Below are 20,419 nucleotides of genomic sequence, written 5' to 3'. Positions count from 1 at the left end.
AATGGAGAGCAGTTAATACTTTGGTATTTGCTTTGCAGCTCTGTCTGATCTCCTCTCTCTGCCTCTCCTGAGTCTCTGGGTCATGCCAAAGGTGTATCAGTGCAGTTGTTGTCTCCATGTCTGTGTGTCCACATGGACTTTTCCTTGCACTTTAAATTCATCCTTTCCCCACAGCCTTCGACTGCTGGGCTGAAATTAGTGGTGCCTGTGGTGCTGGAGGATCTGCCCTCCCCACATGTTCTTGGCTCTCCTGCATGAGCTGGTTGGCTCCTTTAGCCTCTCCAGTGGCTCATTCCTGTTTGTCAGTCTCAATCACGGGTTTTTATGGATGTGGATTGAACCTGTTGTGCAGATATGAAAAGGGAAAACAAACTCATGTAAGTGGATGGAAACCCACTGGGTGGTTTGTTCAGGATTTGCACCTTGCTGTTCCTCTGCCTGGATGGGGATAGACAAGGAGGAAATGCCTTTCCGTGCTTTGTCAAGGGTCAAAGAGACCCTGTTTGTCCATCCAGGATCTCTGCAGTGCCTTTGGACTCACTGGCTCCTGGGGAGGCATCACTCCAGGGCTTCTGGGACTGCTGCCTTATTTCCCATCAGCAAACATTCTGCCAGCACAGATTGTGAAAACTGGGAGGTGTTTGCTTAGGAGGAGGAGGGTAAAAGGTTTCTGGTGTATCAGCAGGATGCAGAGGAGGTGGGAAAGGCCTGGCCTGGGAGCAGAGGCACTTTGCACAAAACAGAAGGAAATAGCTGAAAAGGGGGGAAGGGTCGTGGCCTGTCCACAGCTGTTGGTGAGGAGTGGGATGCTCTGGCTTCTCCTCGGATGCCCTCCCTGCTCTGCAAGGTCATGGCCATGTCTTCCTGACCATAAACACCTCTGCTCCAGGACCCCAGTTTAAAGGTTGCTGTTCAGAACTGCCTGATGCTGAGCTGGCTGCAGAGAGGAGCAAACAGCTCCTGTGGGTACCGAGCTGTGTTTCCCGGGAGCTCCGAGCCTTCAAGGATGCTCCTAACCCTGGCCCCTGCCTCTCTCTTGTTTTTCTGACTCAGTCCACTGAATTCTCACTGCTTTTCTCAGGAAATGGCTGAACAGCTGAGTGGATGATCTCCTCTGGGGTTTTTGGTACATACACCACGTTTCTCCCTGGCTGGGTTTCTCCCCCCTCCTCGTGCTGAGCTCTCTCCATGGCCGCGTTCCCTCTCCTCGCTGTTTGGGCAAGTTAAAAATCCTTAATTATCATGAAATGCTTTCTGCAAGAGTAGATTGCTGTGCCATTAAAACCGGAATGGGCATGACTGGGGAGCAAATGAACGTTTTTAAAGAAAGGGTCTGAACATGCAGCTCCTCGACCCAAAACAGTCCCTCGCGCAGCAAGGCCCCGGCTGACCCGGCGCAATTACCACAGTCTTGGCAGCTGGCAAGATCAGCAAATGGGGTTTATGTCAGAGCTTGTTACCTTAATTTGGTTAATTGTAGAGCAGAGTGCGATTGAACAGCCAGTTCAAACCAGGTTCCAGCTCTCCAGGGTGCCGGGCACGGGCAGGGAATTGCCTGGAGAGCGGCGACGGCAGCGTGGGATGGGGGGGTACGGGGAGCTGGGGGTGCCAGGGATGTGCTCTCTTACAGACCTTGGGCTCCCCTGGGGGAGCTGAGGCCGTGCTTGGCAGCCTCACCTGCAGATTTGTAACCCTTGATTTGATCCGAAGTCTGCAGTTGAAGCCTCCAGAAGCCTGGAGGCTGGAATTGCACGTCGAGGCTTGAAGGATGCTGAGTGTCTGGGAGGTTTTGTAGGCCATTTGTGGATGGTCCAGCACAGTCACTTGTCCCTCCTCCCTCCGGTACACCCTTGTCTAGTTGACAGGGTGGTGTTTGATCTAAGGTTGGACTCAATGATCTTGGAGGTTTTTTCCAACCTAAATGATTCTGTGATTCTTTGGCAGTGCCTGTTGCAATAGGTTTTAAACTGCAAGAGAACAGGTTTAGATTGTATAAAAGGAAGAATTTTCTTTTGATGAGGGTGGTGAGACACTGGCACAGCTTGCCCAGACAGGTGGTGGATATCCCATCCCTGAAAACACTCAAGGTCAGGTTGGATGGGGCTTTGAGCCCCCTGATCTGATTGAAGATGTCGCTGCTCATTGCAGGGGTTGGACTCCATGGACTGCTGTTTGTTAAGCAGCCCAGGCTCCTCTCATGCAACCAGGAGGTGATAAAGCATGAAAAACACAAAAGAGCATCCTGTGGACCCTGGAGGATAAAAGCCTGGCCCCTTGGAGCAGGAAGAATCACAGAATCATTTATACTGGAAAAGACCTCTAAGGCCATCGAGTCCAACCATCCCCCACCACTAACCCCTGTCCCCAAGTGCCACATTCATACAGCTTTTAAATCCCTCCAGGGATGGAGACCCCACCACTGCCCTGGGCAGCTGTGCCAGGGCTGGACAACCCTTTTGGTGAAGAATTTTTTCCTAATACCCAACCTAAAGCTGCTCTGGCACAACTCGAGATAGATCTCGACTCCTCTGTTGTTCAGTCATGTCCTGACATGTTGCTGAATCCATTTTACCGTGAGGGCACAGAAATGTGAAATTTAGTAACTCACTGTGAGTTTTTGGGGAGCTACAACTCTCCATGGGTGAGATGGGGAGAGGGCAGCAAAGTGTTGGCTCCTCAAGCGCTGAGGAGGATCAAAAAGCCCCTTCCTTCCTTCCTTCCTTCCTTCCTTGCTTCCTTCCTTGTCCCCTCTCCCAGCTGCCCCTGTGCTGACTTGCTCCTCCTTTGCCGGCAGGGACATTCTGATGCCTCAAAGGGATGGGTTGGGTGCAAGGAGAGGTGTGTGAGTAATTAGTTATGTCCCACCCATCCTTCCCTCCCTCCATCACCCTCACCCACCCTCAGGCAATGAAATTACAGCCTTTGATCTCATTTTTCTGCTTTAGCACTGCTCCAGACAGTCCTGCTGCCTTTGCTGGAGTCCCAGATGGGTTTAGGTGGGGAGGGACCTTAAAGCTCATCTCATTCCACCCCTGCCATGGGCAAGGACACCTTCCACTATCCCAGGTTGCTCCAAGCCCTGTCCAACCTGGCCTTGGACACTTCAATGAACAGAGTGTGGGTTTGGACCCTCCCTTACCCAGAGGCTGAGGATGCCTGTGGTTGCCAAGTGGGTGGCACATTCTCAGTCCAGGAATGTGGTTTTGGGCAGGGACCACCAATGCTCCCCTCTGCTCCCCTCCCATCCAGCTGGGCCAGGGCAGCAGCTCAGCACTGTCTTGGCAGCACCAGGACCATGGTTTGAGTGAGGGCTGAGTAGACACCAAGTGAAACCTGCAGCTGCCTCAGGAAAAGGAACCTCAGGGGGTTTTGCCTGTGACAGACACAAAGGGGATTTCAGGGGAAGCTGGTGGCCAGCTGTGGACAAGAAATGGAGTGATCCTTGTGATGTTTCTTGTGCCCTGCTGCTCATGGATTGGAGCATCCTCCTCTTGTGGTGAAGGTGATGATCCATTGATCCTGGTGGGAACATGCAGAGCCTGAAAACCTTTGAGAAGAGACATCCTGAGGGGTGTTTGAAATGTCAGGAGAGCCTCCTGCTCTCCTAGTCCATCCATGTGCTGTTCCAGTAGCTAATTACAGGCACTGTTAACAAAAAGTGTACCTTATTCCCATAACAAAAGACCTAGAAAGAACTAGACTGGTAATTATTCAGGAAGGGCAGCAAATGAACTCAGGAACGCTGAGCCCAAGGGATTCAGCAGAATGTGATACCCTACACCCCCCTCCTGCTCAGCCCTTTGTTCATTTGTGCTAAATTAGGGTTCTATGGCTGAACCTGTAAGCCAGGAATTAAGGTTAAACTCAGCATTAGATCAGTCTCTGCATTTTCTGGTTTTCCTGTTACACTTGGATGTGTTTTTAAAAAGGATTGGTGCCTTTTGCTCAGGAGGTTCACTGGCTCCAGGGGCATTAAATACATCCAGCACATCCCAAGGTAGATGCAGAACAGACCTTCCTGCTGCAAGGAGATGCTGGGAGTGAGGGACAAAGTGACTGCAGTGAAGAACAGGAATTGGAACTGGGATCTGGACAAGCAGAGCCTTGCACACCTGCTGGACATCCCTGCACTGGGTTTCCCACTCCTGATGGATTCCCAGATGGTGGATGAGCTGCTCCTGTGGTCCTGGCTCTCCTACAGCTCATACCCACAGCATCCCCTTGCAAATGGCATAGCTTCTGCCAGGGAAAAGGCAGAGGGATGCTGGTTTCCTGGGCAGCTGGGCGAGCAGAGAGCATTTTGCACACCATGATAGGGAATATCTTTTTGCCTGGTTAGGATTTAGCAGGAGGGAGAAAGGAGGTGAAGGGAGCAATGCCCGGGGTGCAAAGGATGGAATGGAGCTGGAGGGTCAGGGATAGAGAAGGAAAGAGAAGAGGGAGCTCTCCCATGCACACGGGGCAGCTCCATGTCTCTGGCACAGGTTTGGAGCAGTCCCACGAGTGACAAATGCACCACAGACCGATGGTGCTGTCAGGAAAAATCCCTCTTTCCCAGCAGTGGAAAGATGAGTGGGAGGTGTTACAGGGTCTGTGCATCCAGGTTTGTCACCCAGCCCCTGCAGCAGTGGCTTTTGGTGGCGTAGGGGAGGGGAAGATCCGAGGGAAAATGCCTCATGTTTCAGCATCCCTCTGCTTTTCCCAGCAGCACATCCTGGGTTTCCATGTACTGAGACATGAAGGGTTAAGCTCCAGGCCCTGCTGATGGCCATGTGATGCAGTTGCTGGGGTGATTAGTAAAGATCTATGCCCTAAGAGGAATCACATGGGCTTCCACAGGGCTCCTGGATGCAAAGGTGCCCCTGGATCCCACCACGCTCCCTCTTCCCTCCGCACCGAGGGGAGTGGCAGGTCTGGGAATGTGGCTTTACCATCCCGGCCCTACACCCAGGCCCCACATCAAAAGGCAGGGAACAAAACAACTGCAGAGCATTTGAAAGCAAAATAAATAAACCCTGGGCTGCTCTGGGGCAGTTGGGACCAGAGGGACAATCGAGGGGTCTATTTCTGGCTGTTCCTTTCAAAGGCAGATCCATAACAGGAACTTTTCATCGTGGGGCCCTAAAGAAGGTGACTTCCCCCAATCAAAGGGATTGCCACAGCCCTCTGCTTTGTCAGGTGGCTGGTAGGACCAGAGGAAATCCTGGGTTTCTGCTTTATTGGGTGGCTGGTGGAAGTGGAGGAAATCCTGGGGCTTTATCGAACACCAGCAGCCTTCAGTTGAGAGGACATCGTGACAACATCTGTGTTTGCAAAGCATCTTCCAGCAGGAAGGTCCCCAGAATGTTTTCTTCCCAGGGAGAAGGTATCTGGGAGATCACCTCGGAGATGGCACGTTGCAGTGTGAGAAAGTTTGGAGGAGTCACTCATGGCCAGTTGCTTGAGGCACATAATTTTGGGGCTCGTTATCAATCCAGATGAATTAAGCACTGTAAGACTGGAGGAATCAGCCCAAAAGAAAGATGGGCACGTGCTCTCAGCATAACCTGAAATGCATCAGAATGATAATTAAGATAATTAATCCTAAGAGCAGCTTTTCCCTCCAGGTTTCTCTGTTTCAACCCCCCCAGAGGCCCTTGGGGTTCACAGCCCATCCTTGATCCTTTCCTGTGTCCTGCAGGTGATGTGTCAAACCTGACTCCTGAGCACTCCTTCGAGGGCACGAAGGTCGATGTTGGGAACATCGTGTTGGCTTTGTACAGTGGCCTCTTTGCCTATGGAGGATGGTAAGATGCTCCCTCTCTCTCTTTTCTTTGGGAACTGAATCCCAACACCAATTTCAATACCAAACTGAAGCTCCTGGAGGGCTCCTTTGAGCACCTGCAATCACGAGGAGCTGCTCAGTCTGCTGTGAAAACAGGCCAGTTGCAGCCTCCTTATCATGGAATCATGGAATGGTTTGGGTTGGAAGGGACCTTAAAGATCATCTTGTTCCATCCCCCTGCCATGGGCAGGGATATGTTCCACTATCCCAGCTTGCTCCAAGCCCCATCCAGCCTGACCTTGGACACTTCCAGGGATGGGGCAGCCACAGCTTCTCTGGGCAACCTGTGCCAGGGCCTCATCACCTCATAAGGAATGATTTCTTCCCAATATCCCATCTAACCCTGCCCTCTGGCACTGGGAAGCAATTCCACCTTGTCCTGTCACTCCAGGCCCTTGTCCAAAGTCCCTCTCCAGTTCTCTTGGAGCCACTTTAGGCACTGGAAGAGGCTCTCAGCTCTCCCTGGCTTGCTCCTTGCAGGTTTAGTACTGTAGGTCTTGGAATTAGGCACCAGCCATCCCAAGTGTTCCCACAGCCATCTCTGTGCCCCTCCTGAAATCCCCGTGCAGATGAGTTAAACTGCAGGGCTTTATATGTTCCATGGACTAACCAGAATGAACCCCTGTTCTTTTTAAATTCCAGGAATTACTTGAATTTTGTGACAGAAGAGATGATAAATCCCTACAGGTGGGTGTGTGTCCTGGGATGACATCCCTGGGAGAAGGACCTATATTTTGGGGAAGCCTCTTCCTCGTGTGTGTAACAGGGGTTGCTGATCAGCCTAGAAGCCAAGGTCTTTATCTGGGGAAATAGAAAACAAGATAAATTAATGGCCTTTTTCCTCCCTGGAATCAGAGAAGCAGAATTATAATCTCTGCAGGAGAAGGGCTGTTGTTTACGCTGCTCTCCTGTCCCACTAATATCAGTGCTGCTGGAAAGCCCTGCTTCCTTGGCGTGACACCTCTGTGAGTTATGGGCAAGGGAGAAGCACTCAGGGCTTTATTAGTGCCTTGTATAAACTCCCAGTAGAGGGTTTGTGCTGCTGTCCATGCGTTTGTCCCGTGCTCTTCCCATCCTGTTGAGCAACAGCTGCTTCCTGTGCTGCTCGTGCCTTTTGGGGTTACTCGGGGGCCTGGCGAGCTCAGGATGGGCCACAGCAAAGCAGGACAATGCTGATAAATCCCTTTTGCTCATGGGATGGTCCCTGCAAGCCACTGGGATCTGAGTCTCGGGGTCAGTTGTGCAAAGAGCCCGTTCCTGGCTGACCCTGGTGGTGATTCGTTCGTGCTGGGAAGGATTTGATACTCCCTTTTCTTCAGAAACAGTTAGAAAAAGGGGGGTTGTATTTTGCAATTCTTTGCATGTCTGCTGAATGCAGTCATGGGATTTGACTCTCCTCCTGTGGCTTTGAGCTCCGCTGGACCAATTAGACGTGGCACCAAGCAGGGTTTTCTTTTTCAGTTTCCATTTGCAAATGAAGTTAAACTGTTTGGAAAGGCAAATTTGTACCAACACAGCCAGTTTACAGACTCACTCAGGCTGTGTCTGGACTCATTTTCCTTGAGTTTCCTCAGCCCATCCATCTGCACAGAGTTAGAGGCTAAAAACTGCCCGCTGGGTCCCTGAGCTTCCCATCTCCCACAGGAAACCCAGCAGCACAAGTGAATCTCTTTTGCCCAGGAGAGAATCCACTCAGTGCCACTGGGTGTTTTTAATTAATTGCCATTGCAGTGATCTTGGATTCCTGCTCAGGCAGCCAGAGCCTTTCCATGGAAAAAGTCCCTCTTGCCATAATCCTTCACTCTCCATCAGGCTGTTCAGAGAATCGTGGAGTTGTTAAGGTTGGAAAAGACCTTTAAGATCACCAAGTCCAACTGTCAACGCAGCACCACTAAACCATGAACTCAAGTGCCACACCCACATGTTTCTTGAACACCTCCAGGGATTCCACCACTTCCCTGGGCAGCTCATTCCCATATGGGCATCTCCTCTGCCCTGGGAGCAGAGTGTGGCTGGGAAACCTGACATGCTCAGGAGCCAAAGAGCAGAAGGGCTCAAGCAAACCTTGAGCGAGCACAGGAGGGTGGCATCCCTGGGATCAGCAGCTCCCTCCTCTGAACTTCTCCATGATAGTGTATGTTTTTTCCTAGGAACCTGCCCCTGGCCATCATCATCTCCCTGCCCGTGGTCACTCTGGTCTATGTGCTGACCAACCTGGCCTATTTCACCACGCTGTCCACAAATGAGATGCTGACGTCCGAGGCCGTGGCCGTGGTAAGATGGGGCTGCTCTGACAGGACTGTTTTCCAGGGCAGGTTAAATCACACTTGCAATCTCTGCTCACATCTCCTGCTTTATTCCAGGCTGGTTATGGCTGCTTACAAAAAACCTGATGTTTAACAGGAGATAAAGAGCAGCTGTGATGGGAGCTGGGGAGAACAGTGTGATACCAAGTGGGATTAATGGCAGACAGCGAGGGTGGGCAGCAGTTAGTGCTGCACTTAGTTCCCAAATAGGGAAGGTGGCTGCTGGCCTTGTGACTTCTCATCAGTTACCAGAGCATAATATTCATGGGGAAAGGTCATTCAGTCATTACTGAACTAGATTGTTTTCTCTCTGTATCTTCCTTGTTTTAATTGAGAGAGATAAATAATACTTCTATTAATTAAAATGCCACGGCGGTCAGAAATCCTGGTTGCTTCAGGAAGGAGCAGACCTTGCAAACAGCGTGACCAGGATTGTTCAAGGCTTCAAAGGGAATCTCCCAGCCCAGGATGAGCTGGTTTGGGCCACTCAGGTGACAGTGCTCCATCCTTTGGGTTGGCACCAAGCCCCTGCTCCAGCCTACAGTGATGTGGTGCCGAGGTTTTGGAGGTGCAGCCTGTGTTGCATTGAATAATACAAGGTTTGAGCTGGAAGGGGCCTGAAAGATCATCATGTTCCAACTCCCTGCCATGGGCAGGGACACCTTCCACTAAACCAGGTTGCTCCAAGCCCCATCCAACCTGGCCTTGGACACTTCCAGGGATGTTGCTGTAGTTGTGTCCATTGCTGCAGCCACGAGCCTTTGCAAGGCTGCAAATCAATATCACAGCAAAGGCTGGAAATCAATATAAATTGGAGTAAAACCACAGTGGAGAAGCACAGGGTCAGTCTGTGACAAAAAACTGCAGCTCCAGGACACTCCGTGTCCCCAGGGCTGTGTCCCAGGTCCTGACTCAGCACTTGGCAGCAGCTCCGTGTTTGAGGCTCCTCAGTTTCCGTTTGATCTTGAACTTCCCGATAGCTGTTCTGATAAATGGTGTGTCCTGACCCCGAGGGAAGGGCTGGCTGCTGCTTTAGTTTAGCAGTTCCACAATATGCTTTTGCAGGAAAGAGGAGCAGCAAATGGCAATATGGAAAACTCTGTAACAGCTTCAGCACTAAGCCGTGTCCTTTGCTCAGATTTCTGCAAAGATTAAGCCTTTGCAGGCAGCTGTGAGTTCTTTTGCACATTCTGGGTATGAAATGTCTCTTGTTGTCCCCCATTTAGGATTTTGGGAACTACCACCTTGGTGTCATGTCCTGGATCATCCCTGTCTTTGTTGGCCTGTCGTGCTTTGGGTCGGTCAATGGATCTCTCTTCACTTCTTCCCGGTAGGTTTGTTGCTCAATCCTGTGGGTTTTGTTTACAAGCTGTGCTTAGTTCCTCTTCTTTTGGAGTTGTCCCCCAGAGAGTGGCTGTGGGCAGACACAAAGTCTGAAGGGTCTGGAGACCATGTGGGGAATGCAGGGGGAAAAAAAGTCAGCCTTTAAAACCATACCCAGATTAAAGGAAACCTTCCAGTGGTCTTAATCTTCTGTTCCTCAGGCAAAGTGCTGTTGAAGTCAACAAAACAGAAACAGACACAGGCTCAGTAATGATGAGAAAGTGGCTTTAATGGAAAGCAGAAAGTTGTGAAACTTCAGGGCCGAGAATCCCTCCAGGAAGGAGAGAAAGGACGGGTCAGGACAGGGACTGAGATGGTTCTGGCTCTGACACATCTCCTGGGTTGTCTTAGGAAAGTCACTTAATGGCTGTCTCTGGAATGGAGATAAATACATCTTTCCTGCATTCTTTGTCCATCTCCAGCCTCCCTTCTAAGTCAGGGATTGGTATTTCAGTCCTGCTGCCTCGGTCTGGGCTGAGCTCGGGCTGTCCCTGTTTTGTGCTGCAGACAAGGCCCAGCTGGGGCTGCAGGGGTGTAACTGCTCTGTGTCCCCCTCCAGGCTGTTCTTCGTGGGATCCCGAGAGGGACACTTGCCTTCAATCCTGTCCATGATCCACCCCAGGCTCCTCACTCCTTTGCCATCCCTCGTGTTCACGGTAACACCCGGGGCTGGGCAGGAAGGGGTGGGGGTGGGATCCCATCAGAGGGGTTGGAGGGGGGCTCCCACCTCCAGTCACAGCCATTCCTGCATCCACCTACAGGAGAATGACCCTTCTCATCATATCCTCATAGACCACTTCTGGTTTGAATTCTCCTCATCCCTGGAAGTGTCCAAGGCCAGGCTGGACGGGGCTTGGAACAACCTGATCTAGTGGAAGGTGTCTTTGCCCATGGCAGGGGAGTGGAATGAGATGGGCTTTAAGGTCCTTCCAACCCAAAGCATTCCATGATTCTATGCAATCATTCCAGGCACCAATTGAAAATGGCTTAAAAAAGTAAAAACTAATGAACATGATCCTTCTCCTGGTAGGCAGTTCTAAAATCCCTGTTTAGTGTTGTATCATACATGGGTTTGCCTCCTTCCTTTGCTAATGGCTTTTTCCCTGGGTTCAGTGTGTCATGACCCTGCTCTACGCCTTCTCCAATGACATCTTCTCAGTCATCAACTTCTTCAGCTTCTTCAACTGGCTGTGTGTGGCTCTGGCCATCATTGGGATGATGTGGCTGCGTTACAAGAAGCCAGAGCTGGAGAGGCCCATCAAGGTGAGAATGGTGGGAAATGGGAGGTGGGTCCTCCCTGAGTCCCTTCTCAGCACCTGGGAAGGCTCAGCTGCTCCTCCTGCCTGGGAGAGGGACTGGGATTGCAGGAAGATGTGGGGTTTCAGCTAATGGGGTGTTCCTGCTGCTGAATGGGAGTTGGTGCAGAAGGACAAAGAGCTGCCATGGCTGTGGGGACAACAAAGTGAAGGAGCTCAGGGTGTCAGGGACACGGGATGTTGTGGTGGGATAACACAGCGGGAAGCTCTCCGTGACTAACACACTCCCCAGGACAGATCCCAGGCTGTGGCTCTCAGTGAAACACTCTGTACCATCAGGGACTTCCCCTAAAATAGTTCTCTGCTAAAGCAGCCCCTGCACTGGGAGCTTTGTTCCCTGTGTCCTTGGCCAGCTTGGCAGCTCTGTGGCCTATCTGGGAGGAGGCCAAGATCGTGTCACCCCGGTGTGTCTGATGGCCTTCAGGGCATGTTTCCCACTCATCCCTCAGCACAATTGTGTCTCTGCCAGGCAACAACACCCAGAGAGAGACAAACTCCCAGGCCTGTGCTGGTGCCTTCCCAAAGTGACTCTTTGTGGGGTGTTTCCTTAGTGGTTTTGGGTTTCTTAGTGGGTGCCCTGCTCAGAATCCCCTGAGGAACAGCCCTGAGGATGCCATGGCCTGTGCTATGGCTGCTGCTGAAGCTGGGGCTGTTGGTACAGGTGCTTTGTATAAGGCATCATGGAAATATGGAACTGGGATCCAGAGAGGTGCTGAGAAAGGCTCCTGGCCTTGGTGGAATGTGAACTCTGTCCCTCCCTGGGCTGTACAGCTGGATAAACTTCCCTGGAAAGTGTGCCCTGTTCCCCTGACACATCTCCTGACCTGTTGCTTGGTCTCTGCTCAGGTGAACATCTGCCTGCCCATTTTCTTCATCCTGGCCTGCCTGTTCCTCATCGCTGTTTCCTTCTGGAAGACGCCGAAGGAATGTGCCATCGGCTTCGCCATCATCTTCAGTGGGATCCCTTTTTACTTCTTTGGGGTCTGGTGGCAAAACAAGCCCAAGTGGGTTCTCCAAGGCATCTGTAAGTACCCACAGTGAGGAGCAAGGATGCAGTTCTTGCTCCAAAAAGAACAGTTTCCCAGTTACCTCCTACAGCTGGGAGCACTGGCTCTCCTTCCTGTGGAGGAGGTTCCAAAGTCTTGGCTCTGATCCATTTTTTAATGATGACAATTTTAACCTGATGATTACCATGTCTATCAAGCACCCAAAGTGCACCCTGACTTTCAGTAATTGCAAAGTTTGGGACAAATACCATGTGCTAGGGTTTTTTTATCTTGGAAAACAGGTCGTTATTACTCAGCAGAGTGTAATTCCCTGAGCACGTTGCTCCTCCTCCTGGAAAAGCCCAGGGCCAAGCCTTTGCTCAGCAGAGAATGCCTTTACAATGGTGTAGGAAGGGAAAAGGAGGAATTGAGCACGGCTGGCCTCTGTTTGACTGCTGAAAATTCACAATCAATCCCAATCCATGGTTTAGCCAGTGCTAACATTTCAGATCCAGGCACAGCTTTCCTTGGCATCACACTGTGGCAGCAGAGCAGAGGGAGGGGAAAGTCCCCTGGACGTGTTCTCTTAGGAGGTTTATTTTTAAGGTATCTGCTCTAAGGTTTTCCAACAGCTGACACTGCCCCACGGTGTGTTTAGGGATGGAGAGACTGTGCTTGGCACATGGAACCTCTGCCTGAACAACTGAATCCAGAAAGTCAATCCATGTTGTCCAAGTAACTGAACTCCACCAGCTGCCTCCCGGCTCTCCTACAACGGGCTGACCTAGAAAAGCAGACAAGGAGAAGTGCCCAGCCTTAGCTGGGTGTTTTATGAGAAAGAAAAAGGCTTTCAGAGCAGTGCTCAGCACTCCTTATTCTTTTTTTCCCTGTTTCTGTTTCCCTCTCCCACACTCACCTTTTATCCTGAGTATTAGGCTCAGTTCCTGGAAAAACCATTTTTGCAGTGCCTGGGTGGCAAATTACCATATTCATTGTTTTTCTCCACCAGAGGCTTGTAAAGAAAATATAGAAAATATTCTGGGAACAGAGAATGATAATCCTGCAAACATCCAGTTAGAAACATATGACCTTTAAACCCGTATTTATTGATATACTGCAGATAATTTGAGCACCTCCAACTGATTTGAGTCTGACCTGGTTGTATTTAGAGTTAGTTTTACCAGGCAGGAGTATGTTGTGATCTCCAAACACAGGAGCAGCAGGGAGCAGAGGAGTGTTTGGATATCGGCCACCAACACTAATGGGTGGAAAAGTAAAGTTCCTTCAGTTTAACACCTTTTCCTGGGCAAACCTGCACCTGAAATGGTCCCTTTACTCCCACCTGCCCTGGGCCAGGCAGTGGCCTCTGCCCTGTGGGCAGGACAGGTGGATTTAGGTGGGTTTGTCCTTCCAAGAGGCCATGGGCTCACATGGATTACAAACTTGGAAGTAAAAGCTTCAACTTGGATTTTCCATGCCTGTTCCTGACTCAGTTTTGGCTGCTCACTCTTACGCCATCCAAAATGAGTTACCATATCACTGTGCAAGTAGAAACTGGTGTCCAGAGTGCCAGAGCCTCTCCTGGAGCATCCTTGCTGCAAGACCAGAGCTCCCTCTGTTACATGTTGGAATTCTAGGAATGAGTGGGAAGTATCCTGTGGGTTATTTCAAGCCTTAAATTGGAAGGCAAATGGGTCAGACCTTCTCTCATGAGCCCAGACCAAGATTTATGTTGGGCCCCTGCGTGTGATCCCTGACCTTTCCTTTGCTTTCCTCCCCAGTCTCCGCGACAGTCCTGTGCCAGAAGCTGATGGAAGTGGTTCCTCAGGAATCCTAGGCAGGAAAAGCAGAGACACTCAGCTCGAGGAAACGCACAATTTTATTTTAGGACAACACAAGAATCTGCTCCCTCGCACCCAGATCCCAGGCCCTGAAGCCCCGTGGGAGCCGCTTCCTGCTGACACCACATCCCAGCTCTGCCTTGTCTCCTCCAGCCCCACCTTCCCCTGGCACATGGGTGACCCTGCGATGAGTTCTTGGTATGGACATGAGCCAGGAGGAGAAATTCCAAAGGGCAATTCCAGAGGGGTCCTGCCTGTCCCATCAGCATCTGTGTGTGTGGGACACCGAGGGCTGTACTTGGTTCTGGGTGGGCTCATCTGGTTTGGGGCTGGGATGCCCCAGATGAGGATGGATCTGCTCAGGAACCTGGCTTGGGTGTTCAGACGTGCCTGGGGCTGTCACAGATCCAGGGTGGGCCTGAGCCTGCCCCACCTGCCTTTCCTGGCCAAGGGGGGTGGTTGGGAAACAAAGGTGGGCTGGTGTTGGCTCACACACACACAAACTCACACCAAAACATGCTGCTGGACACTCTGGGCTCTGTCCACTGGCAGTGGCTGAGGTGAGACAAGGCAGAGCAGAATTAGTGTCAGAGAAATTACATGGGGAGGCCTTGTCTGCCTGTCACCGTGTTCCTGACAGAGCACTCCCCTGCCAGCACCTGGATTTTAACTCCCAGATCTAATCCCCTGCTGTTGAGCCAGTTCTCCAGGATGCTCTTCACCAGAATGCCCATCCCATGGCCCTGTGAAGGAGCACTGGGGCAGGTGCAGGCCCGAGGGTAGAGTTCCTGCAGATAAACCCAGGGAACTGCAAAGAGCAGAAGGCCAAGTCCTTGGCTTGCTCATTCCATGCTTTTCTGTGGACAGGCTTTCATCCAGCATGGGATGAGCAATATTGTTCTCTCCACATGGCCCTGCTCATTGCCCTTGGTGTGATCTGTGTTTGCCTCTGAACCATCTACAAGGAGAAGTAAGGGGTGGGGTGCCCTTGGCATGTTCCCTGGGGTCTGTCCGTGCGTTTCCTGGTGCTGTGCCCTCTGTCACACTCTGTCTCTTCTGGAATGTGCCACAGAGATGGGACCAACCGGGTCTGGGGTGTAGAAAGGGCAGGTGGCTGGAGCCTGGCTTTCACCTCGGGCTGCTGTAGATCATGGGTTGGGAGGGACCTTAAAGCTCATCTTGTTCCACCTCCTGCCATGGGCAGGGACACCTTCCACTAGATCAGGTTGCTCCAAGCCTGTCCAACCTGGCCTTGGACATTTCCAGGGATAAGGTAGCCACAGTTTCCCTGGACAGCCTGTGCCAGGGCCTTGGCATCCTTGGAGTAATGATGGTAGATGGTGTGTTTTGCTCCGAGGAGCCTGGCCTGGGGCCTGGGCCTCCTTTGTGCATCAGGTTTGGCTTGGTGAGATCCCTCCACCACCCTCCCATTCTGGGAGTGATCCTTGAGCACAAACCCTGATCTGCATGTGAAATCCTCTTTGGCTGTTGTGGGTGGTGCAATCCCATCCCCTGAGCACACCCAAAATCCCTCTAGTTCCCAATTAGTCCAACTGTCCTCTTAGGAACACGTTGCTTTATTTGGTCAAAAGCGTCGCCTTTTCAGCAAAGCTGCAGTTCTTGAACACTTTGCTCATTGTGCCTCTGCTCTCTGGTATCAGTTGAAATTCAGAAGCATCTTCTCCCCACATTGAGCTGCTTTGCTCTCTGTTGCAGATCTTTGTGCTCGTGCTTTGTGCAAGTGGCTCGTTGAACTCCTTTTTCTCCTCAGTGTTTTTATAAGCTCGGCCGTCGGGAAGCCGGGATCCTCCGAGAGCTTTCTGCTGGATTCTCCTCGTAGCGTGGGGTTATTTTGGGTGGAGAGGCATTAAGGACACCATGGTACTCGCTCACACTTTGTCCTTTGAAGCTCTTTAGCGCTGGGGGGTGTCAGGGCAGGTGCAGCTCCTGTCCAGGTGTGTGGCCATGCCCACATGAGCTCTGTGCTATCGCTTTGCCAACCAGCTCTTGCTTCGGGTGCAGCAGGAATAGGTGAGACAATCAGCATGTGGAGAACCTTGGCTGTCAAGTTGTTTATTCCATGGCAGCTCAGTGTGGAGATTCTCAAACCAGCTCAGGTGACAGTGTGGAGATCCCCAAACCAGCTCCCAGGACAGTGTGGAGATCCCCAAACCAGCTCAGGTGCTGCTTCACCTGCATGAGGTGCTGAGCTCTCCTGGAGCTGAGCTGAATCGTGGGGACTTGCAGCTGGTTTGTGTGGATCTCCAGGGCAGAACCCAAAGTCTTTGGCCAGTGCCTGGCTGTGCAGGGACCTAACGTGCAATGAACTGGAGCACCTTGGATCTGGTGCCTGTGGAGGGGTGTTTGCATAAATAAGGTGGTAAATTGTAAAACCTGAACTTTTTGGCATCTCTTCCGGCTGAAGGCTGAGATGTTTTGGCAGGGTGGTGATGGGAAGTCACCGCTCCTGCTGGACCTGTTTCATGGAGAGAGGACCTCAGTCTGTCACCTCCCACTTGCTCTGCACGTTTTTATCTGTGGTGGTGTCAGGGCAGCTTCTGCAGGGCCTGGGTTCAGTGTAGGGGCTCCTGGTGATGAACTTCCCGGCAGAGTTACTTGGGATGCAAAGCAAAGGGATTCAAACTCTCAGCCACCTCAGCCCAATGTCAGTTGGCACCAAGGTCCCATCCAAGAGCTCAGAAATGGGTCCAGACCTCCCAAAGGGGGGGAGAGTGCTTGGTTTGGACACATCTTTGAGCAGTGATGACCATCACTACACGATCTCCTCCTGGTGAATGTTTCATGCTGGTTTTAAAGAGGAAACATCACACTAAGAAATATTTTTTAATTAATTACCTGATCTTAATGAATTCCTTAACTTGCTTGCTTTGCTTTTTATGAATTTTCATTATTTTTCCCTTGCTGCTGAAGATCTTTCTCATGTACTAACCTACAGGCTCTGGCATTGATCCATATGTTCACAGTGATCCTGCCAGCATCTCCTTGGCAATAGAGGTTTAGGGAAAACTGAACCAGGTACCAGGACAAAATGACAAAAAAATGTTGAATTTGGTCAGCCACGGGTCACATCTCAAAGTTTAAAATGCCTGATTTATTTCTTTCTGGATTCATTGACCCCCATAGTTCCCCTCCACCAGAGCTTGGTGACGTGGCTGGAAGAGGTTGGGTTATTTTTTTCCCGGAGGTTTGGGAGATAATGAGCGAGGGGGTAAAACTGAATTTCATTTGCTAAAGAAAACACAATAAAGTAGATTCTCCAGTGGGAGAAACTGCTTCCAACAGCATCTGCTGTCCAGAGTGACAGCTCATCCCTTTGATCAGCAACAGCAGCATCTGCTGCCCTCGACTTGCCCTGGTCAGTTGGATTTTGGTATGGAAAGGGGAGAACTCCTTGTGAAAGACCTCCTTGCTGCTTATTTTCCTCAAACATGGAATGAGATGTGTGTCAGGGAGGGCGAGGGGAGCAACAGAGACTTCACAGAAAATTCCTTGGCATTCCCAGCACTGGATGTGGGATTTTTGTGTTGTTTCTCTGTTGGCTTCTCTTTGGAGCCCGTGATCGGTCACAGCTGTGATGCACTGAGGGACATAAACCCTTCCCACAAAGGGCACTGCAACCACAGGGACCTGAATGAGGTTCCACATGAACCTATTTCATATGAGTGTCCTGCAGGTACAGCTGGAGCCGTTGTGTCCATGGAATCAGGGAATCATTCAGGTTGGAAAGGACCTTTAAGATCATCAAGTCGGACCACGGGGCCGTGGCTGCTCTGCAGTGATCCCGTGGTCCTTGTACCAACCCCCCCTTCAATTACTGCTCTTAACTTGTTTTTAAGGATTTAGCCTCCCAGGCAGGCAGTTGTTTGGAGTGTTCATGGAATAGCATCCTGCAGGGATTGCTAAACAGAGCAGGAGCTGATGGCCAGGCACTTCCGTGCCCGTTGGGTTCCTCTTTCTAAATGAGAAACCTTCTTCCGACCAGGAGGGGACCCAGCCCTGCTCAGCCCTGCAAAATGCTCCCAGCCAAAAATCAGGGGGACTTATGTCATCCTGGGTGGATTATTTTATGATTTTTTTTTTCCAACTTCCTGCAGAATTTGCAGTGTTTTCCACCTCAGACACCATGTTCTGGTAAACACACTTTTGTTTTCAGTGGCTCCCTCTGTGGCTCAGGAGTTCAAAGGGACTCTGGCACAGTTGAACAAACTTTAAAGACCCTTCAACTGGATTGAAACTCCTGAGAAGTGGCTTTGTTGTTCTCCAAGGCCTGTCCCAGGGGTGGCTCAGGCATTGGGCTCCTCCGAGGGTTCCTCCGTGGTGAGTCTGAGCGGAGCCCTCGAGGAGAAGCAGTGTTGGAACAGAGCTTTTCCCTGTAGCTGTGACTTCCCAGCCATGGAGAGATGTTCAGAGTGGCAGGGTCCCAGTCTGGCTGTGGGGAATCCCAGGGAAAGTTTCCACTCAGTCTGGGAAGGTACCTGTGCCTTCAGCCGAGGTGACAGTGTCCTTGGGCTTTAATATAAAATAAAAATTTAAAAAAAAAAATTAATAAGGAAACTGCCAAATATTGTCATTACACAACACTCTGGCTGGTTGGGGCTGTTCCTGTGGGATGGCAGCTTTTCCATCCACCCATTGTGCAACTCCATTTCTAATGAATCCAAGGGGAGGGAGGGTGACTGGGAAAGGGCTGGAATGAAGCTCCCTCCTGGAGCTTGGGAAAGGGCAGCCCAGTGGGCAGATGGCTCCGGTTCCTCCGGGGCTGGTGCCGGGGCTGTGCCATGAGGTCTGTGCCACGACCCGGGCACAGCCCACACGCTGAATGGTCGCCTTGTGCCGGCCCTGGAGCATCTCCGGCTGCGGGATGGGCCGGCACAGCCGGAGCCAGGGCTTGGCTGCCGACCAGGGAGATCCCTGCAGTGATGGGAATCTGCTCCCTCCTCTGTGCCAGGGCATCCCAGGAGACCTCAGCATTGAGGGATGCTCAGGGGGTTTCCTTTTCAGGTGGCTTCTTGAGGAATTCCAGGCTTATGCTGGGTTTGCCTGTTCTTGAGGAGTTTCTTCCCAGTTTTCACGCTCCGAACTGTAACTGGGAGCTGGGTGGGGCAGGTGTGTGATGCTGCTGGGCTTGGTGGCACCAGGAGCTCCCAGTTTGGTGCAGATAATATGAGATGTGGTGGTAGGAAACGTGGCTCAGGGTCGGCCATCCCCTAAGGATCCGATATCCAGAGGATTATTTCTTTGCTTTGCCCCCTCCCTGTTCCTCACGTGAGAAGGGGTGTTGCTTCCTCCAGCTGTTGAAGTGTTAATGAGAGAAATAAAAGTATTTTTTTAAACACTGAATTAATTTCTAAACTGCCTAAAAGAGACTTTATAGCTACACCTGAGTTATTCCCATGGGGTGACGTCCAGCTCAGCCCAGGGGATCTCCCACATCCAGGAGGACGTGGGGCTGCAGCCCCTGCACTGGGATTGACATCACACGGAGGGAAAAACATCCTTATTTGTTCAGGGGGCAGGGAGAGATCTGTGTCCCACCTAAACCCTTCCAAAGGGAGGATTCAGAGTGGCTCCCAGACCTCGCTCCGACCCACAGAACAAAGGGTGACATTCACTCCTGGTGAAGAATCTGACTTTTCAGAGATATTTTTCTTTGTACTTTTGTTGTTGTTTTTTTTTAAAACACACACACACAAAAGAGCTTAACACACACAAGAAAAAAAACTAGATCTGATTGACAATTTTGTTATATTTGGTTGCTTTAAAAAAACTATTTTACTAATTTAAATGTTGCTGTAGATGACAATTCTATTTATTTTAAGGGGTAAATATCTTTTAGTCTTAAAACTTCTCCAGTAAGCGCTGTTTATTCCCAATGTTTGTGTTCCTGGCAACACAGCTATTCCACTGGTCAGCCAGTAGTTCCTGAATCCAATGGCCTTGTAAAACAAGATGTCTCTTGCAATGTATTTTTTGTAGTATTTCTTGATTCTTTTATGTCTGTGGTTTAACAAATCTGTTGAATGTTTGGGTTGTTCTATGTTTTGGGTTGTTTTGTTTTGTTTTTTTAACAAAGAAAGCTGAATTACAACTCTCTTGTTGCTGGTCTTTGCCTCTAAAACTTTTATTTTACATAAGGTTGCCTTGTTTATCCCCCATCCATCAGCACCTGAGCCCTGGGTTTCCAGGTATTCCTCTTGTAGATGGATTTAGGAGCATGGCAGCATCCAGGCCTCCATCACCATCCTCCTTTTTGAAATTCTAGACAACTCTTCTGGTTTTGCCTGTGTTAAAACCAAGGGAGTGGGAAAGTGGGTGGGCCTTGGGCATGAGGTGGGAGCAGAGGATGGATGTCCCAGTTCCCAGGGTGTATCTCCATGGTTTTATGCTGGAGCTGCTGCTGTAGCAGAATTCATGTCCAGCAGCAGGCAAGTATCAAGTTTCATAAGAGGAAAGTGATCCTCTGCTGCAATCCCTCCTTCCCATGTCCCTCCACACTGAAGAGGAGAATATTCCAGTGGGAAAGGACCAGGGCAGGGATGCTCAGGCTCACAGAGGTGGGTTGGCAGAAGAGCTGATTTTGGGTGTGCACATGGCAGAGCTCAGAGGTTTTCCTTCCTGAAGGAGAGGGTGGTGCCCAGGATGCTCTGTTGGCACACACACATCCCAAGGGGAAGAAATGGGCAGGGAATCCTAATGGAGCTTAGAAAGGCCATGGAAAAAAAACAGGAATAAAGCAAGTGAT

General features: G+C 50.8%; 1 protein-coding gene across 1 annotated transcript in view; it reads left to right on the top strand.

Moving 5' to 3' along the window:
• SLC7A5 (solute carrier family 7 member 5) overlaps positions 1 to 19,780 on the top strand; it is a 37,133-nt gene extending 17,353 nt beyond the window's left edge. The window contains 8 exon segments of the mRNA XM_018084065.3: positions 5,681 to 5,786; positions 6,467 to 6,511; positions 7,975 to 8,098; positions 9,357 to 9,460; positions 10,073 to 10,169; positions 10,627 to 10,776; positions 11,676 to 11,853; positions 13,597 to 19,780. Coding sequence (XP_017939554.2) covers positions 5,681 to 5,786; positions 6,467 to 6,511; positions 7,975 to 8,098; positions 9,357 to 9,460; positions 10,073 to 10,169; positions 10,627 to 10,776; positions 11,676 to 11,853; positions 13,597 to 13,652 — 860 coding nt within the window. The 3' untranslated portion in view covers positions 13,653 to 19,780.
• The last annotated feature ends 639 nt before the right edge of the window (positions 19,781 to 20,419 follow it).

This window comes from Manacus vitellinus, unplaced genomic scaffold (assembly GCF_001715985.3).
Source record: "Manacus vitellinus isolate BGI_N305 unplaced genomic scaffold, ASM171598v3 scaffold_10_pilon, whole genome shotgun sequence".
NCBI lineage: Eukaryota > Metazoa > Chordata > Aves > Passeriformes > Pipridae > Manacus > Manacus vitellinus.
This window is presented reverse-complemented; position numbering and strand designations above follow the sequence as displayed.